This window comes from Anopheles stephensi, chromosome 3 (genome assembly GCF_013141755.1).
Source record: "Anopheles stephensi strain Indian chromosome 3, UCI_ANSTEP_V1.0, whole genome shotgun sequence".
NCBI lineage: Eukaryota > Metazoa > Arthropoda > Insecta > Diptera > Culicidae > Anopheles > Anopheles stephensi.
The window spans coordinates 46,843,554-46,863,824 of NC_050203.1; the positions used below are offsets into that span (position 1 = coordinate 46,843,554).

General features: G+C 45.5%; 2 protein-coding genes across 2 annotated transcripts in view; both read right to left on the bottom strand.

Annotated features, from left to right (window-relative positions):
- LOC118511209 (protein disks lost) overlaps positions 1–14,684 on the bottom strand; it is a 75,827-nt gene extending 61,143 nt beyond the window's left edge. Inside the window, exon 1 of the mRNA XM_036053992.1 lies at positions 14,341–14,684. Within this exon, the coding sequence (XP_035909885.1) occupies positions 14,341–14,427 (87 nt within the window). The 5' untranslated portion in view covers positions 14,428–14,684. The remainder of the gene's footprint in view (positions 1–14,340) is intronic.
- A 386-nt stretch (positions 14,685–15,070) lies between these two features.
- LOC118509256 lies at positions 15,071–16,943 on the bottom strand. The gene is made up of 2 exons (XM_036049591.1): positions 16,564–16,943; positions 15,071–16,472 (listed from the first exon to the last, which is right to left on the bottom strand). Exons 1-2 carry the CDS (start codon positions 16,790–16,792, stop codon positions 15,526–15,528), a joined length of 1,176 nt encoding a protein of 391 aa, XP_035905484.1. The 5' UTR covers positions 16,793–16,943; the 3' UTR covers positions 15,071–15,525.
- Positions 16,944–20,271: the final 3,328 nt, after the last annotated feature.

The following is a 20,271-nucleotide window of genomic DNA, read 5'->3' on the forward strand; positions in this document are numbered from 1 at the left end:
CCAGCCGGACTATTCGTATAAAATAAAACTAGCATTGAATGAATTAAGTATTGGCCTCCTGACATCCAGGCTTTCCTATTGGGCTTTCCTGACATCCAGGTTCGTGTGTCAAAGCAACATATTGATTTGTAGCACACGGCTGCATATTTAAATGGTCAAGAGAAGTTGACTTCATCTGCCACGAACGTGATTCAAAACTGCATTGCCGTGAGAGGAGTTCCAGCAACTCTTCAATCCATAGTTGGTAAAGGCAAAAACTAACAACAACCAAAAAATAAAACGCGACCAACACTCGATAAGCGAAATGAAAGCTGTAGCTAGTGAAACCAACAGTTACAACCAACCACCATCATGATACGGCAAAACACACGGCAAGACTTGAAAGACCATTGAGCAAAGGAATGGAAATGTGGTAGCGAACCGCAAAACTCGGTGTATCAATAGAACAACAGAGTTCGCATCGCAAACGCTCGTCGGACATGCGGACACGGCAGGAGACGGTGGGGCGAGAATGGACTTATGTTAGTCATCTTGAGGGTGCAAAGACCGTCCAAGAGGATAATAAAGCGAACAACAACATAAGGAACGAAATTACATGCTAAACCAAAGACACAAACAAAAAACCAACACACATGAGAACAACCACACCGAGGCCCCACCAAACCTCCACGAATGAAGGATAAGCGAAATTGTTCACCACCTGGAGAGACAATGAACTTTCCGGAATGTAGTGCGTATTATCCGCATCTTCTTGGTGGACTGTGAAAACGCAGCCCGACCGAGACAGCTTTTACGTCAATGCGATAAAATTTAAATTATCCCAGCAAGTCGACGGCCCTCACTATTTTGTACTACATAGAGCGAGGCCAAATGCAACAGAAAGCAAAAGTGAGCATAAGATTAATTTGTATGCATCATACATTTACAAGAGAGTTGATCTGCTTACGCTACACATTGGATACATCAGTTTCCATGTGTAAATTGGATTGGTTCAAAGTAAAACTGTACATCTGCAATTGTACAACTTTGGTCTGCTACTTTGCAAATGCAAGCCAGCTGGATGAAGATCACTAAACCAAATACTTTCCCTGCTGTGTTAGTGCTTGTAAATGGTGAAGAAAAAATGGTACCAATTAATGCCAAGCGTTAATGATACGTAAATCCTTCACGTTGCCGCGTGCTGCCAGCGCTATCCAGCAGACATCCGATATCAATTGTGTTTCTGCTGCTGCTGCTGCTCCTTGTCCTCTGGTCGGCAAAAATTAGTCCACTGTAGGGAAGAACACTGTTTCGCGTCCCATTCCAGCAGCGATGGTGCATATTATCGCATGCGTTTACAGCCCGTACGCAGAATACGCATATGATTGATGGCCACCGCATAATCTAACGCAAATGTGTGTCCGCACCGAACCGTTCCGCTCCGCACCGGGGCAGAAACATATGACTCTCTTCCCTCCGCACAGCACTACCCGACCCCCCCCCCCCACTATACTTGGTTATGAATTACTAAATTAAAAAAACCTCACGACGGTACAGGATACATCAAACAGGAGTGAAAGAGACTGATTCCCGAAAGAACGGAACCGATGCGCGAGGCTGGATTTTTGGCGACGCTCTATGTTTCAAACCTGCCAAACTACAAATAGGGAGCCACACTCATCGATGTATGGGTGCGGCACGAACATGCTGCTGCCGATCAACAACAATAACAACGACGACAAACGAGCGGACCCGTCGATGTCTGCTGCCTGCTGCCACGACCGAATGTGGCTTTAATGCTAGAGGCCTGGCAGCCTGACTGCTCAAGTGCACATCTGCCGTTTGCATTCGTTATTATGCTGTTGTGCGGCGACAAACGCTTTTCCCCCTGGCCTGAACTCGTCGTTCGACGCGCGTTCTAGTTCTTGCGCAATCGGACGGGAATCTAGAGGGTGCACAAACAGCATAATGATCGGTCACCTCTTCGGAAAGGGGTGCGTTCACTAGGTGAGCCGGCCTGATAAGTTCCTGTCATGGTGCCCAATTTTTCAACCAGAATCAGAAAAGACGTTAAATAGAGGACAAAATATAATATTTCTAAAAATGTGAGATGCCTAGAATGTCTGATTTTCAGTTTCAAAACGATTCAATACCTGGAGAATTTGTCATACATAGATGTTATAGATATCTTTTTCTTCTTGGCTTAACGACTAATGACCTAAAGATCAAGCCTGCCATTTCTGCCTTACTAAACTTCATGACATCATGTTGTTGGATACATGATTTAACAAGGCTATTTAAAGAATTATTGTGTAACAAAACTTGTGCAGTGCAGTGTAACTCTATGTATATTGAGAGACTCTCTATTCTATGCTATAAACTTATCAAACATCGTGCTATGGTTTGCACTGGAAGCCAAATCGACATCTGAATATTCCCCCATTTATAACGCTATCTTTATTGCACTTTCGACGGCTCTCGTTCTAGCCTATGTGACGTTGACGGATCACATAGGACCCTTTTTTCCCAACTCTGATCCTGCGCCCGTTATGTGCGTCTACGCATGAAAGGACAGAAAAATAACGGAGAACGCCCAAACTTTCTACACGCCTGACTATACAAAGAACAATACCCGCTATTCCGTTCGTAAACTCGCCACACGTACATTTAATGTCCCTGAATTTTTACTCAAGTCAGCGCTCCTTCCAAGGGTGGAAATATACTGTTAAATGGAAGCTGGAAGGCAAATAATACTTTTGGTGTATTTTACTGCAGCAGTATTTGTTTCATCTAAACGATGAATATTGTATCGTAGTGTAGGACAAAGTTTTACTCTATAATATCCACTGTACAGCAATATCAGCATGATTTTTTAGGTGCAACAACAGTCCTCCTAACAAGAAACTTGACACACTCCTTATTCTTCGAAAATATCCTTCAACAGACAGAGCCGTCCGTGTGTGTGTGTGTGTGTATTTATCGAACTTCGATCAGGTGAAAGATACAGGTACAATTTTTCCGTCATAAAACACTCATCCAAACCTAACGATATCTTCACCCGCCTGCATAAAAGAGGATGTATCAATCACACACCGACACACTCGAAACGAGACTTGGTCTCGATGCTGATCTTAGGGAAACCTTTTACAGCGCAAAAACATTCTATCGTCAGCGGTGCAGCGTACGAAATGAAGCCGTATCCTTCAGACGGATTGAGAAACGTGAAACAAACGACAACAAACCCCAGATTGGAAGTTGAAACCTAAGCCGGGCCACGGCGAAACAATGTGCCCGGCCTTTGTCTGGCCGGAGATGAACATTTTAGGTTATATTTTTTGTTATTGGCCTGCTGCAGTAGGTATTTTTTGACAGACAGAAGAACCCGAGCAAATATTACTTCCAAGAAGTGTGCAAGCTCCAGCGCAGCCCAAAACGAGGAGTGGATGATAGAGAGCAACAAAAATAATAATGCAGAAACGAACAAAAAAAAACACAAAATGTTAAATGATACTACCATCGCCACCACTCGTTATAGTGGTTCATTTATTTTTTGGAAAGGACCGTCTACAAATCCCGCAACATCCAATCTTAAACGGAAACCATCTGCCGCCGGAGACGAAGCCAGAGTTCGTTGCTTCCAGGGTCTTGGCGCGATCAGGGCGATCGATTGTGTGCAGTGCAACGTACGGTAGGTCCCTGCGAACGGCCCGCGTCCACACGAACTGATCCGAAGGATCTGGACTACCTCGCAGATTTGGTTAATTTTGGTCAAGCACATACAGACCAAAAAAAAAAAAAACAAAACCCGAAAAACACACCATCAGCTAACCAGAAAAAGCTCAATTTTAACGATCTCAAATGCAGGCCGAACCAAACGCTTTGGCACAGAATGCATCCAATCCTTTGTTGCAGACGGCAGTGGTACAAAAGGAAGGCCAAAATTATCAACCGAAATGGAACAAAGTGAACCGAACGGCAACATCTGCAAAGCGAACCACACCGTGCAGTTTGTTGATCGTGGCGAATTTGCAAACATTTTCGGGTCTCTACAAATTTTGGGGACTGTTGCCAAGCTAAATTGTTGACCATAAACCATTTAAACATTATAATAAACGTATCAATGATTTCACGTACATAGTTGGGCATCATTTTCATACATCGAAGCTCACTAGTACCTGGGAGGAAAAACAACACAACTTAAATACTTGGACAGGCTTTCATCATTTGCTCAAATGGTAGGAAAAACCTGTCACCCGTGTTTAGGGCGACCCCTAAACGATGAAGCTGAACAATACATTACCAATTCTCAGGTCACTAGCAAGGATTTATTGGTCTAATTAGGGTACAGGATATTTATGGCCACCCAGGAATCGGTATATCGCCGAGCAGGTAGAGAGCTGGGATCGCTACCCAGCCCGTCGATGGGTTTTGGAATATCTTCCTTTTTTGTTTGTGCGTTGTCCGAAGGATCAAGAGGTTGCCGAGTCCTGTGCTATGTTTCACGCTTAACGCTTGAGGACGAACAGGCGATAAGGTGATCAAAAAGAGCGACGGCCGAAGCAATTTTTTGTTTTTCGTTGTTTTTGCTCTGCACATTTTCTCCAAAATGCCATGAGTTGACAGTTCACCCGCTTCGGTCGACCGATGAAAAGGATCATATTTCCTGTGTTTTACTGTGCTGCTGGTGTCCGCAAAATACTGCGCACCGCACCGGCAATGCTTCGGAAACGCAAAAGTGTGCAGAGGAACGTAAAAATTTATTATTTAAAATTTAAAACCATGCTTTCGGAAGGCTCCCTCCTGCCGGCCTAGCCGATGATGGTAGCATCTCATAAAAACGGCAAAACAGGTAAATGATGGGAGTGGGTTGGAAATGCTTCGAGACAGGGTTAAAAAGCAACACATTCACACAAAGGATATATCGAGCCGTAGGTGTACCTACCACGAAGGATGACTGTGGCGAGAGAGAGAGAAAAAAAATCAACCATACATATACTCAACACATACTTCCTAACGTGTAAACGATAGCAGGAAGCCTTCTGAAATCCATCAACCATCTTATTTTTCGATTCTATGCCGATTCTGCCCGTACTACATATCGTCGGAACCAGAATTCAGAGAAGTGGAACGGATTACTAAAGGATGATAATGCATAAACTATGGCAGCCAAAACCCGTGTTTGAAACACGTTTCCTAACTCGGCGCAAATTGTTTCAAAAAGGCCGACATTTAAGTTGACAAGCAGGTAAGAGAGATGCTTTGTCAGGTTCTATCTAAAGCAAGACAAAAGATGGATAAAGTTTGTGCGCCGTATATTGTTGGATTTGTATTTTAAGCCATTTTGTATGAATGGTTTGTTGGTAGGTTTGTCTTAAATATAGTCTTAGACGAACAGAAATTCATCAACTTTACATCTCTCATACCTGTCAGCTCGAGAATGACATAGATCCAAGTAAAAAATCGGACAGAAACACGATTCTTATCAATAAATCAATGCGGCATTCGTAACCTTCTGTTCCGCTTTCTTATCGGTACCTGTGTACATAAAAACATGATTGAACTAAATTAAATGTGTCCCTTTTATCTTGTTTGTAGAATATGAGGTTTGACTTAGTTTCATTCTTTCGAAAGGCAATAAAATGGACTTACAGCAACGTGTTTTGTTCGAAGAAATTAGCTTGGTGGAAACGAAAAGCAGGTACATTCAAGCCATTCCGGAAACATGCTAAATAGCTTGGATGATTCAGCACCCCATGGGAGATGCCCAAAGAACAACTTGCCGGGTGGTTGTTAATATCTGCCAGGTAGACGAACAAAGACTTTCGGCGGATGATCCTTTACCGCAGAAGGTCAAGCACACAGGATTGCTTAGCCTTGGATGCTTCGTTCCGTAGCCACCGGTTCAAAGCCCGCAGCGAAAGGGCAGTGAGTGCCAGTGCCAGAGCAATTTGAACTTGAAACAGCCAGAGGCAAAGTAAAAGAAAATGGCACACATGCAAACTGTGTGGATGCAGCATGCACGTTAGAGTCGTGGTGAATTTACACTAGCAAACCGATATCCGCGATATGAATATGGTTAGACATGCAGAGCCTGCACGAAAGCTCACGATCAGCAAGGACTGTCGTCGTCGTCGTTGTCATCATTAGCGTTCTTTGTTTCTTGGCCAATGCCTCCACCAAGTGCCATTGCACTCCCACGAGTCCCATTCATGGTACCGAGATTTTATCCTTTTACGCGTTCGCCGCGTTCTCACGCCCCTGTCTACTCCGCGCTCCAACGTGTTGCGCGATCGCGAAACGATCCTCACTGGCGTAGACGTCTTGGGAAGCGAAGGAATTCCAGGCGTACCACAGTCTGCTAAACCGGTTCCTGTGTACGTTTGCTTTGTTTTTCTTTCGGCTTTGCGGACAGCGGACCAGCGTGTAACTCAAAATAAAGGAAAGAGTCTGAGTCGATGTGTGCTAGAGAGGAGCCTGCCCATTGGAGGTTATTTTTGATGTTTCTTGCTGTTTAGCTGCAGTCGGAAATGCTAAATGAGCGCGTAGCAACAGCACGAGTTTAAGTTCGTTCGCTTCTAAGTCTGTCCCTTACACGATCAGCCGACAAGGGAATCCTTTGCGGAAGTGTGGAACAGATCAGGGGAGGGTACGTTGATAAGGTCTCATTTGTTTCTTGCGCCAATTGAATGTCACCCGAGGTGTGAATATGATTATTAATAAATTGGTTGTAATTGATGATCAAATGATCATGATTATTGGTATGACAGGATATCCAGAATAGTTTAGATAGAGCTGTCCCTCAAACTATACACTATCTTTATCTATCTTTTTAATGTTCAGATTTCTTGGACTTTCTCAACTTTTGAAAGAGAAAATTCTTAGCATCAACACAAGCAAACGCCGACAGCATTAACCATCCTGATCTAGAAGCGCGAGCCGGATCGTTCGACGTCGTTCGATCGGTCGCAGCACCTCATCGGGCGGCATACCGTTCTCTGTGAGTACATTGCACTTGCATTGGCGTTGACTGTGCAGTCTCCGTCTGTTTGCACTGTTTACTTCCAACTTCCTTCGCGTAGAACGGTGCAGTGCATCGCACGAGAACATTTGATGTGCGATTTCGTCGAACGGCCGAACGAAGCGGCGAATGGGCGAACGAACAACGATCGTAACGCCACTACTTCTTCCTAGCGCGTTGTTGCAGTAGGGGACAGACACATTGCAGCGCGGCGCTCGTCCTTCCACACACATATTTCGCATAGCCACCGAGGGGTGGGGAACATGTTGTTTGCGGCGTCGGCGGCGGTGGCATCTTCTTCTTCCCGGCAGTCTGCCATCCCGAGGGGCAAAAATTGTGAGCGGCACACATTAATCTTGCCAGTTCTTGGAAATGCGTCTTTCGGCGTTGCCGGCGAGTCAGGGACCCCGCGCAGTATAACGCGAAACGAGCGCGACTGACGGGCCACTTCCGTTGATTAGCAGTAGCCTGGACTTGCTGCTTGCTGACCGTGCTTCCTTCCTTCTTCCACCATCCCTCAGTGCTCCCGGTGGACACTCAATTTTCTCTGCCCATTTTATGTTTTTAAGGTTTGCTTTAGATTTTACTGCAGTTTTGCAAGCACAGTTTTATGTAGTGTGGCGATGGTGCCTTTGGGTGTGCTGATGTTGCGGAGACAGTGCAGCGTGCGCGCGCGGTTGGTCGTACCGCCGTCTGCGAGCTGATGGTGATGGACATCGCCTTTTGCATTCGCTTCAGTTGCCTATCCCGCACCCGAAATGACCATTGCGTGACCTCACCCGGCGCAAAACAAGGCTTGTTTGTGAGCCAGGCTCAGATGAGTGCATGAGTCTCGAAACGGATCGCTTTAGTTTAATGGCACTTTGAATCTATCAACGGATAAGCTTGCACAATGAACCCAGTGAGATGAAATTTCCATGTTGTGCTTAGTTACACACCATGCACTACCGGGTCATGGCATAATGGTAGCCATCAAAACTTACAAGCTTTCGTTAATGAATAGGGTCTCTGTTCACAGATTTCAATGATCGAAAAATAAATCGATTGAGACATGAATTACCGTTTAAAACGAACATAATGCTTTAACAAAGCCAAACTAAAGCCGATCTTAAAGAGACATAATTGCGAAATAATCATCAACATATAAGCGTTTAAAGTGCAACACTTAATATGTGTTCAGAGCATGTTCAAACACCGGTTCATTATCATCCCACACCCTGCGGTACTAAAACAAAAGTACTTTTAATACACACAATAAACATCATTAACACTCGGGCACATTTTTTGGATGCTAAAATAATGACCCAGGGCACATTTCCACTGGTCCATTCGGAATCGTTCAAAATCGTTCCTACAGGTTCTTTGCGCCAAAAGCATCTCTCGTATTTCAGGTGCGTCAACTTCCATCCGGCATAACCACATATCCTGGAATTGATTAATCTGGAACCAACAAAAAAAAAAACGGAACGACAACAGAAAAGCAATAACCGTGGGATGAAAGCCGCCTGATTTTAATCATAATGTGCCCATTTATCCGGCCTGTCTGAAGCATTTCCTTAAGCCACCGACCGTGGTACAGATTTTTGCCGGTTCGGTTAGTTTGCACCATCAGTTTAATCCTCGAGCAATGAGAGCAATACATTAACACCGTTACGGAAGTATGCAGCCAGAATGGAGGGAGAGAGAGCGAGAGAGAAAGAGGCAGAACGAGGACTCTGTCCGATCCTTCGAGATGGATGCTTCGGGTGGCAGGTTTCTCGCAGAAAAATAAAAAAAGACACGATTCCACAGGGTTCTTCAATAAGGTAAACAACAGCAATATCCCGGCCGGGTCGTGATGGAGATGGAAAAGGATCAAAACGGATCCCATGTCCCGGTCGCCGTTCGACCTCGACGAGTGCTTCTAAACACATTTTCCTGCCTCGCTGTGTACCCCGTATCTCCGTCGTTGCTCCTGCCCCATGGCATGATGTACGCCTCCAATGAGTCATATCCTTAGGTTTAGCCGAAGCAATAAACACTGTTTCCGAGCCAACTGGGGAGCCCAATGTGTCACCGTGTGTAAAGGAACAGCGCCGGCACCAAACACGGGGTTGATGAGCAAAAGTTGTAGGGAAAATGTTTTTCCACCCGGTACAAATGGCCGGGGCGGGTCGGGGTGCAATCTTGTTTCAACCGGCAACCTCCCCCTTCTTCAGCTTGTTTGCACGCTGGCGTTTCGAAATTTTGATGAATGAAAATGGCGTGAAGAAGGTGAGCCGGCAGAAAGAAGCCCTTGAACAAATGCAAAACGCGAACCGACCGAGTTCGCTGCCTATCCGGCCAAGCCTCCTATATTACATTTTTAGTCTTTCCGTTGCGTCCCCTTTTGGATGTACTGCTGACTGGCCGGAAATGACAGCACGACACAAGTCGGCAGGGAAAATCACAGAGTGGTATGCACGCGTACATACACACCCCGATGGCGGTCCTTGTTGTTCTTTCAACTTCGCTCCTTCGACTGTGGAGCGTCGAGCTGAGTCTTTTTTGCTGATGGGGTACGTGTAACAATGGTGGTGTGTTACCGCTGTTGTTAAGGTTCGTCCGCCTTGCCATTCGATTAGGGGTGGCTTATTGAGTGGAAAACTCCGCTGGAAAAACCTCGTCCAAAATGGGCGCCATAGCTGAACTGAACGTAGGGTGGTTTCTTGAGGCCAGCTAATAGTAACCGGCAACAGCACGAGGACGCACTGAGTCAGTGAGCATGCATTGGGGGTGGAGATTTTCCGAAAACTTCTGAAAGCAGACACAATTTTTGGGGTGCTCACGGTCGGTCTTTCGGTCGGTGGAGATTCGGCTACGGCTGTGGGGGAGAACTTTCGGGACCAGGATGCAAGGTGAATAACCTTTCCTCCTGCTCGTGGCTGAATGGTTTGACAGTGGTTAAAGCGGTAGCAATTTCGATAAGGGTAGAAAGTGAACGCGTGTGCTGTTGGATGAAAGAGAGAACAGCAGGCTAGAACGAGCCGACCGATACGTCCCGTGCCGTTTTGGCGGGCAATGGCTGTATCCATCAAGCAAGGGGGAATCATTGCGAGGGTGGCTTTCGCGAATATCCTTATATTCAGCCGCAGGCATAACGAGCCGCAGCTGCTGCGAGTGTAACGTTAGCATAGCAGAAGAAGGCTGGAGGTTGGATCGAATCGCCATTTCAAACCCAGCGCCACAATATCGTCGTCGTCGTCAACGGTTGTTAATTACTGCAGAGAATATTTAGCAGCAAAGTTATGATACTGAGGGCAGCACTGTTTCTGTTCTGTTATTCTATCAACACACAAAAGGGGGATAAGATATTTCCTGCACGCCAACACACCAACGAACTAGGCAGCTTAATTTTCGAATCGAAAAATTTGGAGTATAAATAGCGGAATAGGAAGGGGAACTGGGGAATTGGACGGAGCACTCGTCGAGACGTTTTGCTGCCATTACGTACAGCAATGTACTACGGTTTGGGGCGGTCCGGTGGCAGAGGCGACAGCGGCGCCGGTCTTCACACGGCAGGGCCGGGGTTCAAATCCCATCCAGACCGCCTCCCCGTACGAAAGGCTGACTACTTTTCTACGGGTAAAATTAAGTCACAGAAAACCAGAAATGGCAGGCCGAGACCTCTCGAGGTTGTAGTGCCACAGAAGAAGAAGAAGAAGATGTACTACGGTTACTATACCCGGTTTGCGAAACCGGAAACGGAAAGCCATGTAGCCATTCAAATGCTTGTTTTATTTTAATGATAGATTTTTACACAAATGTTTTCATGAGCAAGAACAATCCTGGGCAGAATTAAAAGAGTAAATGGAATCGCAAGTTTTGTTCTCGCTCAGGTCTCAGGACAAAAAATCAGGTCTAATAAAAAAAAGGTTAAACCGTTTAGTCGTTAAAATGACGGACAAGCAAAACTAATAAGCTCAAGCTTGTTGTTCTTTTTTATGTAGTAACAATGCACAAAAGCATGCTTTTTGCATGTACAGATTTGTTAAGGCTATTTAACATCTCATCATGTAACTGCTGTAACCCATCAATACCACCGGTACACATCATTTGTGAAGTGCACTAAAGCATTAAACCATCTTACAACGTGGCCAGGATGTCGATGGCGAACCCACCTACCCACCGGCACACTGTGCGGTAATGGAACGAATTTGCGAAACGTTAATTTATTTCAAGGACTTTGCCATGAGCTGGCTGTGTGCTCTTATGGAAAGCATTGCATTGCTATGCTAGCCGCCATCGTGCAGTTTGGCCCCCGTTGGTGATGGGATGGCATAGTAATTTTCCATCCCGGGCGACCCCCTTGAGCCCAAAGAACGCAACGTCGTGCCTGGTCGGTCGGTCGGTCGGTCGGTATCGCTGGTCGTCTTCGGCCTGGTGTCTGCCACTCATTTCTTCTTGCCTTTCGCCGTACGATCCGGGAGCCGGGGGGGCTGCACTATACTTTGTGCAGCCGACCGTGGCCAATCGAAATCACCTTCACGGAAGACAACATTCTCGTTTGCAGTCAGTTTCCGGCGGGAGCCGAGGTCCGGCGATACCACGGGCAAGGTATTAATTCCCTCTTAGCGACGCAGCAGAAGCAAAGAAGATTGTTTTGCATTTTTGCATGCATAATGCGTTTGTACGGTGGGTAATGCAAGTGTCCCTTGGCGTCGGTTGTGCCAGGTAGCCGGGGGGATGGGTACTCCCGCCGAAATGCTCCGCAACAAGCAAACAACGTTGTTGATGATCGATAAATCACTTCCGGTTGCCCGGTATGTGTCAATGCTGCGTTCTGTGCTATGGTCGGTTCACCCAGACGATTCCGGTGTGTCGGCGATGTGACTCACATAAAATTTTGCTGACCGGAAGGTTGCGATGTTGCGAGTGCAGCAGAAACCACGGTCGCGTACCGGGAAAATTGAAAACGAAGCGAGAGAGCGCTAGGCTAGCGAGACCCATCATCATCGGCAAAAGTGAAATCCGATGTGCTGTTCCCGGGTGCAAGGCTCAAGGCTGCATCTTGCAGGGAGCGAGGGAGTCTCAAGGATTTTCCAGTTACTTTTTACCGGGCAAACCTATTACCATTCGCATGATTGATATTTTTGAGCAAGTTTAAACGGAGCTGCTCTGTTCGCAACACTAAAATTAGATTATCTGACAAACAAACAGAACAGTAACGATAGTCCATTTGATTATTAGACGGTGTTTGCGAACCGAAGCATAATAAGTAGAATAGTTGCGCTTTGGAGTCTTCCTCAACTGGCGCAACTATTGCAACTTTTGCAACACAAGCGATCCAGCCCAGCGTAACCTACAAACATTGTTGATTGTTTCAATTTCCAGCTCGAGCGATGGCCTTCAGTCGCGCTGCCTGCGACTGGCTGCAGCTACACTCCCGAACCCGTACCGACGCGCGCGCAAATGGATGACGATACAAAATGCATGTGCATCACGTCACGTCTCCTGGGTAGCAGCAGCGGCATCAGCAGCAGCAGTGCGACCACCCTGTTAGTGTGTCGTTTGTGCGGGATATTTCATCGTTCCGGTTCTCGCCGTTCGCCCCCAACGACGAATGCCGGGGTCCACCGCATCAGACGCAGACGGATGGTTGGGTTGTTTCTTTTTCCTCTTTCAATCATTCGACTGCACGTCGGCGTTAGATGCACGTTTTTATTATGATGTCCGTCCGTTTTATGCCCCCGCCCCCCGTATCGCCGATGCATTGCAGCGTAGGAAGGATGCATCTAGTTGACAAAGGATCAACCACCAATCGGTTCTTGGACCGGTAATCGATTTGCATTCTACGGTCCACTAGCCCCGTCCCGTCTGCCGGCGAACCAGAACCCCGCACAAAAACTCGTCAACGAACAATGACGAATATTGAGCAGAGCGAACTTCCCAGTCTGGGGATGTATGCACCGCCAAATGCTTTCATCTTGCATCGTTCTGGGACCGATCATCGGCCGGTGCTATCATCGATGCTGCATCACAGCACAAAAACCGACTGCCGACCTTCGTCGTTGTGCCATTTCGCCCGAACCAGTTGTCGCCGTGGGTCGCGGAGGGTTTTGCAATCGTTCGAGCGAGCATCCCGCGCGCACGATGACGATGATGGTGCGGAAACGTTATTCGCCGCCGGGGTACTGCCGGGAATCTGGCTGGCCCAGGCCACAGACTGTGCGCTGCCGCTGTGGTGCAGCCTTTGCTAGTGTTGGTGGCGTGTTTTCGTTTGCATCTTCACCGCGCTTTGTCTGTGCAGACTGCTGCTGCTGCACACAAGCAACGTTGGGCAGACAAAACGCCGGCCGTGCGCGCCATTGCACATGCGTCCTTGCAATCGCCAGACACGATCGCCGGGCTGTGTGCATAATAAAAGCAAAAGCGCTCCGGAGCACCGGCAACTCGGGCACGGACAGCATGCACCGGGGATCGGGAAGGTGGGTCTGGTCCGTTGATGGTAATCATTTCTCCTTCGTTGCAACCATCCGGCATTTGGCCGAAACAGAGCAGAAAGATATCCGAAGCATCTGCTCTTCCGCGAGCATAGCAACAAGAGCCCGGCGGATGGAAAATCCAGAGCAAAATGTGTATGCGCTGTTCTCCCACGGATACCCGGCCGGACGGTACGGGCTGTGGGCTTTGAATGCGCTCACGCTTCCACGGTCCTTGTGGCTAGCAAACGATATAAAGCAATAATTCGTCGTCGGCCAGGCGGCTGTCTGGCGATATGCAGCCGCCCGATGCATTCTGGAGTATGAAGTATGCTTAGAGGCGGCTGACAAATTTACAAATTTTGGAATAAGAATAGAAGAGCTTACAGTTTGTCCATGGAGAACATTGGTAGTGACAAATGCTGGAGTACCCCAGTAAACATATATCGATAATCATAAATGGCACATTGGATAAGAAGTTGAAGCATAACTGATGGTTTTTAACAAATACAACAAGGCATAATACCTCCCAAAAGAACTCCGAAAACAGAATAAGACATAATGATCAAATGATCCGCCGATATGTTTGAAATAAATGCTGTAAAATATATAAAATGGCACGCGATATTTTTAACCCAATACATGAAAATAAAATAAGCAGATTTAATATTTCCGACCATGATTATAAGCATTTGTTCGAGTTGACTGGCATTTTAACATTATTATTTTTATCATCAGCAATCAAACATACTTTAACGCACAGCACTGTAAAACATTCGGCACCAGGCCAGAAAACAGCGCATGAGTTTTCAGCTGTCAAAACAACGTATTTGTTTACGTTTTTTCAATGCACAAATTCTTCACAAATTTGATCAATAACCAGTGAAATAAAACTGCACTTACCTTGAAATACTGCAAAAACCATTCCAGAACATCATTTGTTGGCGGCATTTCGGCATCCACCATCTCTTGGAGAATTTTTTCATTCATTTTGCGATGGGGAGAGTTTCGGGTACGGTAAACACTTGCAACCTCACAAACAGACCACTTTCACACACACACACACACACTCACTACACTTTAAACTTTCCCACTCACTCGCGGCATTTGCAATCGTAACTACAGCACCTTTTACTAAGTTTTTCTTTCACAAATCCAGCTCAAGTTACACAAATGTACATTATATCGCAGCTTGCCTTTCGTTTTGTTTTCTTGTTCTGGTTCGATTTATTTTGACAGCACAGCGTTTGACAGCTGTCGTACGCAAAAAACCCGCGATTCCCGATTCGGGTTCGAGCAGTTCTTTGGCTCACCCAAGGAACAAATCGTATCGGGTTAGCTCGAAAGTGCTATAATTTCTTTTCTTAGCTTTATTGCACCAAAACCAGCAAATGTTTCTCTTTTTAATAGTAGATTTTTCCTAAAAATGTCGTGAAAAGGGGTCATCCAATATTTATTGCTTTAAGCAGATTTTAATTCTAGTAGAATAGTGAGAAAAATTATATCCTACTTTATGTTGCATAAATGTTATGTATTTCTTATTTTTAATTTTTAAGATAATTTAAAAAGAGAGAAAAATAAGTAAAAAACATCAAAACTTTCCACATTACTGCAGTTTGTATTGGTTTGTGTCTTTGCTATTCAAAATAGCAGTTTCAGCAGGTTTCAAATGAATTAATGTTATCAATGGAAAAAGTTGGTTGAATTGATCTAAACAAGGCAAATTTTAATAAACTTTTTAGTAACTGGACAATTATACTGATTTTTTTGTCACTAGAATTGTTTTCGAAAATGCGATTCAGTGGTTGGATATTAAGCCATTTTAGCTCGATTATTAAGTGACATTCAGATCAAACAATTATTTGGTACTGTAGCGTACAATTGCTTAAAACATTTTAGTACGCAAGTCAAATGATATTTTAGCTAGCTTAAATGTAATTCCAAAATAAAACCATTGTTTTCTTCTCTGAAATGGCTTTTGTATTTGACTAGATCCTGTACATTACACACGAAAGAGACTTACAGGAGCAAAAGAGTGTGCGTCCGATTGTAGCCTGCCTAATAACCGTTCTCCATAGCTGAGAATAGCTACTGCAAAGATATTCCATTATCAGCTGATCTGCTTTGGCATGTAAAAACGATGTCGACATTATTACTCTTTTGCTTACACATTACGATCAATACTAACGGTCGTATAAAAGAAGCCGAAAAGTGAAGCACCGCCAACGAGAGTCCCAGGAATGGACTAAAAATGGGATACTTTGGAGCGCCATTTGGCTGGAGCATAATTTCTTGCAGCAGAGATCCGTACAATCGTTGCATGGAAAATAGGGCGTAGGAGAGTGACAAGAACATGGACACTTTTAAAGAAAATGCCACATTTTCCTCTATTTCGTCTGGTTGTGTGAAATGTTTCCCTCGGTAAAACTTGACCACCGCTTGGATGAGCGTTATCACCAGCGCAACGGTGGGCAGTATGATGCGAATTACGATGACCATGAAGCTGACGATGTTGTGACTAACCATGCTGTGTGTCAGTTCCGTGCAATACTGTGTGGACGGCCGGTCCGCACTACCGGTGGGTGCAACCGTAGTAACATCGGCATACAGGAACAGTGGCAAGGATTCGGACGCCGCTATAAACCACACAAGCAGAATCGGAAGCCGTACACTGATGCGTCGCTTCTTGTACCGATAGTCGATCGTTAGCGATCGCTTCTGGGATATCGTATCCGTGGTCACCTCGTAGCTGTTTTCCTCCGTCAACGATTCTGCACCACTCTCGGTGTCCGGTGTGATGATTGCATTTTTTGCCAAATCCACTGCCAGATTGTACGACGAGATGGAATGGAAGTTAAGACCAACGATGAAATACACGATCGCAACACTGGTGAACGCGTCCAGTCCACAGTACAGTGTGCAATGCTCACTGGGAAAAATCCAAGTCTGCCGAAGGTTGTAATACATTTCCCAGTTGCTTGCGAGTAGCGTGAGGACATCGACAAGCGCTATCTGCAGTACAAAGGAGAGCGCCCCTGAATAAAGACAACGCACGGGTAACGGTGATTAGGCCCCGTAATCAGAAACCAATGTTTGTTTATGTTTGGTGATGCGACTCGTGCTTACCACTAGATTTGGCGCCAACGATTCCTTTAATGAGCACGAGATTAAGCGCGATTCCCGTCGCCACGATCACAGCGTTGAAGACGTACAGGAACACCAGCTCGGCGGGATCATCGCCGGATACTTTCGATATTGATTTGTTGCTCAGCCGATCTTCGTAGTCACTCGTACGCGTTGTGTGCAACACTTCACTGCTGAAATAATCTTCGATTGAGGTGTAATCATCGTCCATGGTTGCCAGCACCAATTAAACACGCCGTGAAATCGCCAGTGAGAACAACGATCGTGTGATCCGGACGCGTGCGATCCGTACGCAGGCACATTTGAATTGAAACTAAGCGGCATGCTATGGCACTGTTTACCCTAGCGGCTCAGTCGTACGCCATAAAGCACAAGAATCATACTCCCGAGCGTCAGGGTAAGAGTGAAGCTTCGATGTGTCGGGCACACCGATCTTCATCTTTTCGCGGCAAGTAACTCGCAGAGCAGCGCGGCGTACAAGGCGGACGAAGAAATGCGAGAGGTCTGTTCGCTGTCGTTATGTTGTCTGCTTCGTACCGTGAGCCTCCGGAGTGGCATGCCACAATTAACCATAAACATACATTTGTCACACATTTATTTATATCTTCTACCCAACGGGCGGGCGGAACTCCAGTGAAGAGGAGTTCCCAAATCTTCCCGGTGTGAGGATGACGATGATGATGATGATGATGATGTTGGTGTTGGTGGTGGTGAGCAGCGCGTGATTAAGCGGTAGAGGAGTTTTGTTTATGGCTTAGAACGGAACAGAATGCTAACCGCGGTCGAATGTCGCGAAGACAGCAGTGGCAGTCGTTCTGCCGGATGCAGTTCGATTAGATGTGTGTGCAACTTGATCGCTGGGACACATGGGAGGATCGCTACTTGCAAAGCAGGAAACGAACTGGCAGAACGGATGGTGGCTCGCGAATATCCGCGCCAAACAAAGAAGTTAATCCATTTGAATGCAGAAAGTGGTGCGACTGGATTGTCGCGGAATGAGAAAGAGATGAACTAATAATAATAATACTGCATACAACCATTAAGCAAATCTCCACTGGCTGGTGCACTGAATGCACTCGCGCCAGACAAAGAGGTCGGACGGGCTTGGAAAGGAAAGATCAAGATCAGATCCGCTTTATTGCGCTGCGGAGCCGTTTCTCGGCTTTAATTACTGTTTGGCAAACACTTTCCTTTTCATCATAACACATCTTGATGATATTTGACTCGTGAGATGCTGCCGGCCAGTAAGTGGCTGACAATGGCTTTCTGTATACGGCTGGAGTCATGGCATAAGCTAAAGTATGACAAATAAATACAACCAACCAACCATCTTGCTTGTTTCTTTAATTGATGCAAATGATTCTATTATGATAAGAACTTCAGGGCTGTACTGGTTTCAGCTTGATGAACACGTGTTTAATTAATATTTAGCGTAGATAATGTAAATTATTACGAACAAAAAAAATCTATTTTTAAATAAAGTAAACGAGAATTCTCTCATTATTGATAAGGTTAAGCAGGAGTTAGTACAGAACGGCAGAGAGCCATTCGCGGTTAAGGTTCGATTTGGCGATAATCTGGTTATCTGTGAATTGAATTACTCATGGTTGACTAGTCCGTCTTGAGTATGAGGGCCAAATTCCAGTTCGAGCGTGAGTTTTTTTAGTTGTGTATAGCTATGCACTTCTACTATTTGGCAGATTGTATGATTAATACACCTTAAGAGGTCTTGGACTGCCATTTCTGGCTTCCCTTCTCTTGATTTTACCCTTTAGCTGGATCGTCACTGCCCCCGCACCATCCTATAAATTAAACAGAAATTATAGGCCATCTTTATTGGTGTGTTTGCATAAGGAGGGCGGAGAAGCAGACTAAACCACCAGCTAGCTGAGCTGAGGTTTGAAATATCGTAACTTGTTGAAGGGGTTGTTTGTTGTCGATCAAATAAAGAGACGAATTTAGAAACCCTAACTCAATGATGAAGCTGAGACGACAACGGCAGAACGGGGTTCAAATCCCATCCGGGGACCGTCACCCCGTACGTGAGGCTGACTACTTTACTAGAGGTAAAATTAAGTCATAGAAAGCCAGAAATGGACGGCTGAGACCTCTCGAGATTGTAGTGCCAAGGAAGAAAATTGTTAGCGCATAGTTGGAGAGTAAGTCCTCACTTTTGGGGAATGATCCAGATGAGATTTGAACCCCGGTACTGCCGTGTGAAGACCGGCGCTGCTGTCACATATTCCACCGACCGTGGAAGGAAAAGAACCGTTGTAAAAAATAAAACAGGACAAGACAAACATGAACTACAGAAAATTGACCTCAAACTTTCTACCATTACATGTAATTCTGCATATAAATACGTACACATACATTTATATATTGTTAGTATAAAAGCAAGATGATTTTGAAAATAAATTCAGTATTAGTATGGTACTCAAACATACGACATCTTGACTCTTTCGTTTGGATCAGATTTTTAATCGTGATAGGTTTCCGTCTCATTTGAAATGTCTTGGAATTGTGATTTCCACTTTCCTAGTATAGCTCCCGATGTGACACTGACAGTGTCAGTGTAAGAATATAAAGAATATAAAGAAGTGTTTTGGCAGTAAGACAAACACTTCTTTATAAGTCGCTAGCAATTGAACGAAGGAATTAGTAGGTTAGACCTTCGCGTGGCCTGAGGTAGTTTCGTCGCTAACATAAGATGTTTGATAGTGCAGATACTCCGATGGGGCCACGTGTTAAGGATATTGGACGCACAATCCCTACTGCTCATCAGTGACTAGTTAGACACGAGACGCAGAGGAGGACAGCGAGCTCGTTCGCAGCCGTGGTTGGAGGAATGCAGTCCTGGACGTAGTTTCCTTGAAAAAGGATTGGCGCCTTGGCCCTCTCAAATAGACGTCATCATGCCTGGCAAAAAAAACACAGAACCCTAAAGTGAAGCTGACAGCATCATAATAATATCACAACCTTACCCAATGTTGGGAAATGGGTAAATGAATAAAACATTAAATTAAATGCAACAATTTAGACGATCACTGTGAGTATTTTTTGCTTTAGTTTCACTTTGATGAAGGTTTCGTTTTTGTGCAGGTCATAGAAATTCAAACAGAACAATTGTAATGATCTAATTCGATCGCATACCTTGATCAACAATGATCAGTTCAAGCTGGAATGCAGGAATTGGTGTTGCAAGATAAGTCAGCCACTTTCGAACAGCCGCCTGTAGCTGACTGTTATCTATCACTAACTAGATAATTGTCAGGTCAAGGATCCAGGCGCCGGAAAAAGCCATGGATCAAAAGCACACTGCACTTGACACAGCGCAAACCGTCATCCGGCGCAGCCAAAACGCCGAGTGTCATACAAATGGATGCAATTATGATAAATCGAAGCTGCGCGTACAGCTTCAGCCAGAACTACGGCACGCCCCACGCTGCTTGGTACCCGCATCGCGAATTGAATTTGAATACCTTCGACAAACATCCATACGGCGGAACTCGCAATTGCAGTTACCTTTGCTCTCATCCCACCACTGCCCGAGCTTTCAGACGACATCCGTTTTGCCACAGGTTAGCAGATAGCAGCGATGCGTGCTGCTTTTAAGCATTTTTTTTTAATTTAATTTCTTTTCCAACGTAGTTGTTGCCTCCTTGTCGACTACCATTCGATCTCCGGACC